We start from the raw sequence: 10,485 nt of genomic DNA, 5'->3' as shown, positions 1-10,485 counted from the left end.
GTTAAATTTTTTTTTTGCCCAGTCCCCCCCATTAAGTACACATTACTAAGCCCCCCTGTAAATGACTTTTCTAGCTGGTTCGTACTTACCGTTCCAGCGTTTCAGCAACTTATAAAAGTTTCCTCAAGATGGCCGCCGGCTCTTTCCCCGTCGCTCGCTGCAGCCCGACGTGCGCGCTCCCGAGACGCCGCCAGCTGTCTCCATGGCAACCGGACGCATCGCAGCCGCCGACCAGACGCCCCGCAGCCGCCGACCAGACGCCCACCGCCAGGCAGCAGGTAAGGCGCTAGCCCCCGGCTCCCCAGCGCTAGACCCTCAGCCCAGGTGAAGGCCCCGGAGCCCAGCGCTAGGTTCCGGAGCCCAGCGCTAGTTCCCCCGGCCTAGCGGCAGCCCCCCCCGGCCTAGCGACAGCCCCCCCATCGCAGCGACAGCCCCCCCCCGGCCTAGCGACAGCCCCCCCATCGCAGCGACAGCCCCCCCCGGCCTAGCGACAGCCCCCCCATCGCAGCGACAGCCCCCCCCGGCCTAGCGACAGCCCCCCCATCGCAGCGACAGCCCCCCCCGGCGCAGCGACAGCCCCCCCCCGGCGCAGCGACAGCCCCCCCCCGGCGCAGCGGCAGCCCCCCCCGGCGCAGCGGCAGCCCCCCCCGGCGCAGCGACAGCCCCCCCCCGGCGCAGCGGCAGCCCCCCCCCCCACAAATCACTTACCTGGGAGGCTTCTCGGGGCTGCTGGGCTGGGCTGGGCTTCTCCGCTGGGCAGCTCCACTTTCTGCACCTTCCTCTAACAGAGGATGGTACAGAATGGCCGCTCCAGCGCGCTCCCGAGCAGTGACAGCTCGTCTGTGTATGCGCAGAAGAGCTGTAGCGGGGAGCACACTGAAGCGGCTCGTGCTGAAAGGAGAAGACCGGACTGCGCAAGTGCGTCTAAAAAAGCAAGCTGCCAGCGAATTTAGACGGAACCATGGAGACGAGGACGCCAGCAACGGAGCAGGTAAGTGAATAACTTCTGTATGGCTCATATTTAATGCACAATGTATATTACAAAGTGCATTAATATGGCCATACGGAAGTGTATAACCCCACTTGGTTTCGCGAGACCACCCCTTTAACCCTAACCCTAAACCTAACCCCGTGCTGCTTAACTGTAGTGTGTAGTGCACGGCTGCTGAAGGCAATCCGCGTGCACGCTGTGTAGTCACGTGGTGCCGATTCCAGCCAGCTGATTGGCTGAATGCGCCGCGCCGGAGAACTGCGGCTGAAAAGGGAAATATGCGACCAGGAGGGGGCAGCATCCCCAAACAGGAAGGGGAATCCTAAAGGGGGTGGGGGGACCAGGAGGGGGCAGCATTCTCACACAGAGGAAGAGGTATCCTGGGGGGTGAAGCATCGGGACCCTCCGACCAGGAGGGGGCAGCATCCTCACACAGAGGAAGAGGAATCCTGGGGGGTAATGAGACCAAGTCCTCCTGCATTCTATGCAAATAGTGATGAGGAATAGGAAACCAAGCCAGTAACCACACAGACGGCTGTTGTGGGTGCTCTCCTTGGGGAGAGACGATACCATCCCCGACCCCTAGGTGTCTCCTCACACTTTTTGGGTGCTCTCCTTATGGAGACAGGACACCACTCCTTCCTGCATTCAGATCACGGCCCTCCCAGCATCCTCCTCTCCTCTCCACAGTACTACAGTATTAGTAATCCCCTCCCCTTACAGTCATGTGACCTCAGACCATGTGACTTCCTGTCCTCAGACCTTCTAGGAGCCCCTCCATTCCAGCATCTACCCCGGTGGAGGTATGAGAGACATACATTTCTTTTCCAGCACACTTCAGTAGCATTGACTAATCCAGCCGCCTCATTGGTTGTTGGGCCCCACGTGGTACACAGTGTGCAGGCAGATACAGTTACAGCTGTGCATCTAGGTAAGCTGCTGCCTGCGGCCGGAGGAATCTACAGGAACTTTAGGCTCATTTTTGGATATTTGCATGTTTTCTCCTGCATGAGGGCCTGTATGGTGAGGATTATGGAGTCTGCTAGCATGTGCGCATGTGTATGGAGTGCATACGGTACGTGTCGTTGTGTGCGTGGTGTGCTAGTGCGTGTTCATGGAGAGCGATACAACGCCATGTCCTCGGTGCAGAAAAACCGAACTGAGGGGTACAGGAGCGCGTACATTACACATACAGCTCTGCTACATCCACAATACACATACAGTACAGGAGCGTGTACATTACACATACAGCTCTGCTACACCCACAATACACATACAGTACAGGAGCGTGTACATTACACACATACAGCTCTGCTACATCCACAATACACATACAGTACAGGAGCGTGTACATTACACATACAGCTCTGCTACATCCACAATACACATACAGTACAGGAGCGCGTACATTACACATACAGCTCTGCTACATCCACAATACACATACAGTACAGGAGCGTGTACATTACACATACAGCTCTGCTACATCCACAATACACATACAGTACAGGAGCGTGTACATTACACACATACAGCTCTGCTACATCCACTATACACATACAGTACAGGAGCGTGTACATTACACATACAGCTCTGCTACATCCACAGTACACATACAGTACAGGAGCGTGTACATTACACACATACAGCTCTGCTACATCCACAATACACATACAGTACAGGAGCGCGTACATTACACATACAGCTCTGCTACATCCACAATACACATACAGTACAGGAGCGCGTACATTACACATACAGCTCTGCTACATCCACAATACACCTACAGTACAGGAGCATGTACATTACACACATACAGCTCTGCTACATCCACAATACACATACAGTACAGGAGCGTGTACATTACACACATACAGCTCTGCTACATCCACAATACACATACAGTACAGGAGCGTGTACATTACACACATACAGCTCTGCTACATCCACAATACACATACAGTACAGGAGCGTGTACATTACACACATACAGCTCTGCTACATCCACAGTACACATACAGTACAGGAGCGTGTACATTACACACATACAGCTCTGCTACATCCACAGTACACATACAGCACAGGAGCGCGTACATTACACACATACAGCTCTGCTACATCCACAATACACATACAGTACAGGAGCGTGTACATTACACACATACAGCTCTGCTACATCCACAGTACACATACAGTACAGGAGCGTGTACATTACACACATACAGCTCTGCTACATCCACAATACACATACAGTACAGGAGCGCGTACATTACACATACAGCTCTGCTACATCCACAATACACAGACAGTACAGGAGCGCGTACATTACACATACAGCTCTGCTACATCCACAATACACATACAGTACAGGAGCGTGTACATTACACACATACAGCTCTGCTACATCCACAATACACATACAGTACAGGAGCGTGTACATTACACACATACAGCTCTGCTACATCCACAATACACATACAGTACAGGAGCGTGTACATTACACACATACAGCTCTGCTACATCCACAATACACAACAGTACAGGAGCGTGTACATTACACACATACAGCTCTGCTACACCCACAATACACATACAGTACAGGAGCGTGTACATTACACACATACAGCTCTGCTACATCCACAATACACATACAGTACAGGAGGGTGTACATTACACATACAGCTCTGCTACATCCACAATACACATACAGTACAGGAGCGTGTACATTACACATACAGCTCTGCTACATCCACAATACACATACAGTACAGGAGCGTGTACATTACACACATACAGCTCTACTACATCCACAATACACATACAGTACAGGAGCGTGTACATTACACACATACAGCTCTGCTACATCCACAATACACATACAGTACAGGAGCGTGTACATTACACACATACAGCTCTGCTACATCCACAATACACATACAGTACAGGAGCGTGTACATTACACATACAGCTCTGCTACATCCACAATACACATACAGTACAGGAGCGCGTACATTACACATACAGCTCTGCTACATCCACAATACACATACAGTACAGGAGCGTGTACATTACACACATACAGCTCTGCTACATCCACAATACACTTATAGTACAGGAGCGTGTACATTACACACATACAGCTCTGCTACATCCACAATACACATACAGTACAGGAGCGTGTACATTACACACATACAGCTCTGCTACATCCACAATACACATACAGTACAGGAGCGTGTACATTACACACATACAGCTCTGCTACATCCACAATACACATACAGTACAGGAGCGTGTACATTACACACATACAGCTCTGCTACATCCACAATACACATACAGTACAGGAGCGTGTACATTACACATACAGCTCTGCTACATCCACAATACACAGACAGTACAGGAGCGCGTACATTACACATACAGCTCTGCTACATCCACAATACACATACAGTACAGGAGCGCGTACATTACACATACAGTACAGGAGCGCGTAACTTACACACATACAGCTCTGCTACATGCACAATACACATACAGTACAGGAGCGCGTACATTACACACATACAGCTCTGCTACATCCACAATACACATACAGTACAGGAGCGTGTACATTACACACATACAGCTCTGCTACATCCACAATACACATACAGTACAGGAGCGTGTACATTACACACATACAGCTCTGCTACATCCACAATACACATACAGTACAGGAGCGTGTACATTACACACATACAGCTCTGCTACATTTACAATACACATGCAGTACAGGAGCGTGTACATTACACACATACAGCTCTACTACATCCACAATACACATACAGTACAGGAGCGTGTACATTACACACATACAGCTCTACTACATCCACAATACACATACAGTACAGGAGCGTGTACATTACACACATACAGCTCTGCTACATCTACAATACACATGCAGTACAGGAGCGTGTACATTACACACATACAGCTCTACTACATCCACAATACACATACAGTACAGGAGCGTGTACATTACACACATACAGCTCTGCTACATCCACAATACACATACAGTACAGGAGCGTGTACATTACACACATACAGCTCTGCTACATCCACAATACACATACAGTACAGGAGCGTGTACATTACACATATACAGCTCTGCTACATCCACAATACACATACAGTACAGGAGCGTGTACATTACACATATACAGCTCTGCTACATCCACAATACACATACAGTACAGGAGCGTGTACATTACACACATACAGCTCTGCTACATCCACAATACACATACAGTACAGGTGCGTGTACATTACACAAATACAGCTCTGCTACATCCACAATACACATACAGTACAGGAGCGTGTACATGACACACATACAGCTCTGCTACATCCACAATACACATACAGTACAGGAGCGTGTACATTACACACATACAGCTCTGCTACATCCACAATACACATACAGTACAGGAGCGTGTACATTACACACATACAGCTCTGCTACATCCACAATACACATACAGTACAGGAGCGTGTACATTACACACATACAGCTCTGCTACATCCACAATACACATACAGTACAGGAGCGTGTACATTACACACATACAGCTCTGCTACATCCACAATACACATACAGTACAGGAGCGTGTACATTACACACATACAGCTCTGCTACATCTACAATACACATACAGTACAGGAGCGTGTACATTACACACATACAGCTCTGCTACATCCACAATACACATACAGTACAGGAGCGTGTACATTACACACATACAGCTCTGCTACATCCACAATACACATACAGTACAGGAGCGTGTACATTACACACATACAGGTCTGCTACATCCACAGTACACATACAGTACAGGAGCGTGTACATTACACACATACAGCTCTACTACATCCACAATACACATACAGTACAGGAGCGTGTACATTACACACATACAGCTCTGCTACATCCACAATACACATACAGTACAGGAGCGTGTACATTACACACATACAGCTCTGCTACATCCACAATACACATACAGTACAGGAGCGTGTACATTACGCACATACAGCTCTGCTACATCCACAATACACATACAGTACAGGTGCGTGTACATGACACACATACAGCTCTGCTACATCCACAATACACATACAGTACAGGAGCGTGTACATTACACACATACAGCTCTGCTACATCCACAATACACATACAGTACAGGAGCGTGTACATTACACACATACAGCTCTGCTACATCCACAATACACATACAGTACAGGAGCGTGTACATTACACACATACAGCTCTGCTACATCCACAATACACATACAGTACAGGAGCGTGTACATTACACACATACAGCTCTGCTACATCCACAATACACATACAGTACAGGAGCGTGTACATTACACACATACAGCTCTGCTACATCTACAATACACATACAGTACAGGAGCGTGTACATTACACACATACAGCTCTGCTACATCCACAATACACATACAGTACAGGAGCGTGTACATTACACACATACAGCTCTGCTACATCCACAATACACATACAGTACAGGAGCGTGTACATTACACACATACAGGTCTGCTACATCCACAGTACACATACAGTACAGGAGCGTGTACATTACACACATACAGCTCTACTACATCCACAATACACATACAGTACAGGAGCGTGTACATTACACACATACAGCTCTGCTACATCCACAATACACATACAGTACAGGAGCGTGTACATTACACACACACAGCTCTGCTACATCCACAATACACATACAGTACAGGAGCGTGTACATTACACACATACAGCTCTGCTACATCCACAATACCTAGTACACCCTTTTGCTCATTTTAACAATTTTTTAAAATGATAATCCTTCCTTCTAAGAGGGCCCTTAAACTGAAAGCTGACTAAACAGGTTGGCACCATTTCCACTTTCTCTACCTCAGGTTGTGTAGCAGATAGAAAAAAGGGACCGTTTTTTTGAAGCTAAAAGTTTTGGATGTAAAACAAGGCCATGATGGATGCTCTATGTGCAACACAGCCTGAGATAAAGCCTATAGAAACCCAGGAATGACCAGACTGACAGCTGCAGGTCTGTGCAGCTGTCACTTCATCTCTCACTTCACCCTCGTGTATCTCAGGCTGTATTGTGGCCAGGACCAACATTCCACATTATGGGCTTTAAAACCAGCATAAAATCGGTCCTCCAGCCACAATACAGCCTGAGATACAGCCATTAGTAGCAAGGATGTTCCACCTACGTTATTACCTACTGGAGCGCCTCACTGAGAGATTCATGGTCAGCAAGAAAAGGGTTAAAGCAGCATGGTATTTATGCCACATAGTGAATGTTATGTGAGAGAGAAAAAGTAACACTAGAATGGCTAATCTGTAGTCGCCTCGTCTCCCCAAAAATCGAGTAAAGAATGATCTAGAAGTCCTATATCCCTAAACAGCACTAATACAAACTGCAGCTCAGCGGGCAATAAACAACATCTCCCCCAGATCCACCAAAGGGGAATATGAGAAGTTCTGGGGTTCAGAGTTTGGAGTGTTAGATATAATGCGGGTGACTAATTGGGTGAGGTTGGTTCGAGCTCGGAATCACTCTATGGACACGTCATGTGTTACGTGGGCTGAGTCTCCGCTTTACTAGGTGGGTTTTATAGCAGAATACAAATGGCTGTATGCGGCGGGTGTAACAGCCGTGTATTACAGGGGCCACATCATCCTGACATCACTGGGTACTCCTGTTATCACTAGATAAGCACTAGAGGGTCCGCACCCTCCGGGGGGGGGGGGGGGAGGGGGGGGGGAGGGGGGGCTGTAGAACATCCTGCTTGCTTCTCCGCATGTCTTACAGAAGCGCTGTTCTACTGAAACACAAAACAAACTCTTTAATACAAAATACAGTTTCCTCAGCAGAAAGCAGCTTTAATCAAAAAAGGGTCATTTTTTAAAAAGAAGTAAAAGATAACCGAAACTACAGAAATGTGTCATCGCCGTATTCTCACCGGCACACTGAAATAGGAAGAACGTGTCCATTTACTGCACAGCGATGTACAAAAAGAACTATGGCTCAATCACGTTTTTTAAATAATTCCAGCACAATTTTTAAAAACATTTCCTAATAAATGATCTTCTAATAGAATATTTTACAAAGTTCTCCGTATGTTAAATGAGGCTTTAAAAAAAGACTCCTTGTTCCTCCAGAGAAGCTCGCATACAGTTATGTTAGAGAAATAAAGCAATTGCCCCTGGGCGGTGGGGAAAAATGGCTGCAGGAAGGGGTTAAAGGGAAGCTGTCAGGAGGATTCTGCTGCCGATGTCACACATACATCCCAACACGCATGTACATTGCAGACATGTATATTGTCACACATACATCCCAACACGCATGTACATTGCAGACATGTATATTGTCACACATACATCCCAACACGCATGTACATTGCAGACATGTATATTGTCACACATACATCCCAACACGTATGTACATTGCAGACATGTATATTGTCACACATACATCCCAACACGCATGTACATTGCAGACATGTATATTGTCACACATACATCCCAACACGCATGTACATTGCAGACATGTATATTGTCACACATACATCCCAACACGCATGTACATTGCAGACATCTATATTGTGCTCTAAAACACTGCAGCGCTTCAGAGGAAACACTGGAAAAAGCAGCTCTGAACTTGGAGAAGAGTCAGTGGGGCGGTCGCTGCCGACTTCTCCCTGCCTGGGTCAGCTATCAGTCGATCTAATCTGGGTTGGGGAGAACCCTGTCAGGAATTTGATTTGCCTGTAGTTCGGGCTTCATAAAACTCTGACAGGTTCCTTTTAATATCTCCTTATCGGGGTTTTCCTATGACTTGCTTCATAACCGCTCCATCTTTCCTGGCTGCTGCTGACCAGGACATGTGACTGCTGCAGCCAATCACTTTTTATGTAATGCGAAAATACTTCTAAATGTTTTCCCTTATTATCTCCAGTAAATTTAGTTTCTTATGTTTTTTGTGTTTTTTACATTGGTTCATATTCTTTTCATTCAAGTTCCTACCAGATTGATTCATCAAAGATGGAGAAGGACAGAAACAACACGGCAGAAAGTGTATTAAATCTCACCCTAGAGATACTCTTCCAGCTGATTGGGGAGGTGAGAGATTCTGATGATGTCATATTATATCATTCTTATCTATGGTAATAGCAGATGATGTCACTGAAGAGGGGAGAGATTCTGATGATGTCACATTACATCATTCTTATCTATGGTAATAACAGATGATGTCACTGGAGAGGTGATGGACTCTGGAAGTGTCTGTAGTGATATTTATTAATGTCTCCCCACATACAGGATTACACAGTAGTGAAGAAGACCTTTAGTGATGGCTGTCGGGCCCCTGTGTGTGATGGGTGGGGAAGACCCCGGAGCCCAATAATGGGGCCCCCATCTCACCCCCTGATACATGAGGACATCAATGTACAGAAGATTCTAGAACTCACCAACAAGATTATGGAGCTGCTAACTGGAGAGGTGACGCTGCAGGGAATGTTGGGACATTATACAGTAACAGCACTGGAGGCTTCTGGGTGATGACTGTATATTGTGTTGTCAGGTCCCTATAAGGTGTCAGGATGTCGCTGTCTATTTCTCCATGGAGGAGTGGGAGTATTTAGAAGGACACAAGGATCTGTACAAGGACGCCATGATGGAGACCCGCCAGCCGCTCCCATCACCAGGTAATAGACAGGACTAAATCCACGGGGACTTTATTATCTGTATGTAAAGAATGACTTCAGTGTCCGTCTGTGTTTCCTGCAGTTCCATCCAGTAAGAGAAGCCCACCAGAGAGATGTCCCCGTCCTCTTCTTCCACAGGACCACCAGGTAGATGGATATGTCCCTCTGATCTGTAGAAGGCTGTGAATCTTTTGTCTTTAGTCTTATTAGATGTCTTGTACTTGTGTGATGAGGCTGGTGGAGATGGCAGAATTACCGCTGACCAGAGACTAGAGATGAGCGAGCACCAAAATCGTCGGGTGCTCGTTGCTCGAGTCGAACTTTCCGCGATGCTCGAGAGTTTGTTTCGAGTAGCGAACCCCATTGAAGTCAATGGGCGACTCGAGCATTTTTGTATATCACCCATGCTCCGCTAAGGTTTTCATTGGTGGAAATCTGCAAAACCCCAGAAAGTGATGGAAACGACACAGAAACAGATAGGACAGGCGAGGGGCTACATGCTGGGCTGCATTTCAGATTCCCAGGTCCCACTATTAAGCCACAATAGCGGCAAGAGTGGGGCCCCCCCCTAACAATTTTTACTTCGGACAAACCCTCATTAGCAAGCCCCGCCTTAGCTAAGCACCACACTACCTCCAACCAAGCACAATCACTGCCTGCGGGACAAACCGCTGCCTCTTCTCCTGGGTTACATGCTGCCCAACCCCCCC

General features: G+C 47.3%; 1 protein-coding gene across 1 annotated transcript; it reads left to right on the top strand.

Annotated features, from left to right (window-relative positions):
• Nucleotides 1–1,648: 1,648 nt before the first annotated feature.
• LOC136593130 (gastrula zinc finger protein XlCGF66.1-like) lies at nt 1,649–9,922 on the top strand (the record flags this gene model as incomplete). The annotated part of the gene is made up of 5 exons (XM_066588643.1): nt 1,649–1,794; nt 9,089–9,191; nt 9,390–9,569; nt 9,652–9,775; nt 9,858–9,922. Coding segments are annotated over exons 2-5 (447 nt in total), but the record flags the coding sequence as incomplete, so codon positions are not given.
• Nucleotides 9,923–10,485: the final 563 nt, after the last annotated feature.

Source organism: Eleutherodactylus coqui, unplaced genomic scaffold (assembly GCF_035609145.1).
Source record: "Eleutherodactylus coqui strain aEleCoq1 unplaced genomic scaffold, aEleCoq1.hap1 HAP1_SCAFFOLD_128, whole genome shotgun sequence".
NCBI lineage: Eukaryota > Metazoa > Chordata > Amphibia > Anura > Eleutherodactylidae > Eleutherodactylus > Eleutherodactylus coqui.
Note: the sequence above shows the minus strand (reverse complement) of the source record. Positions and strands in the feature narration are given on the sequence as shown.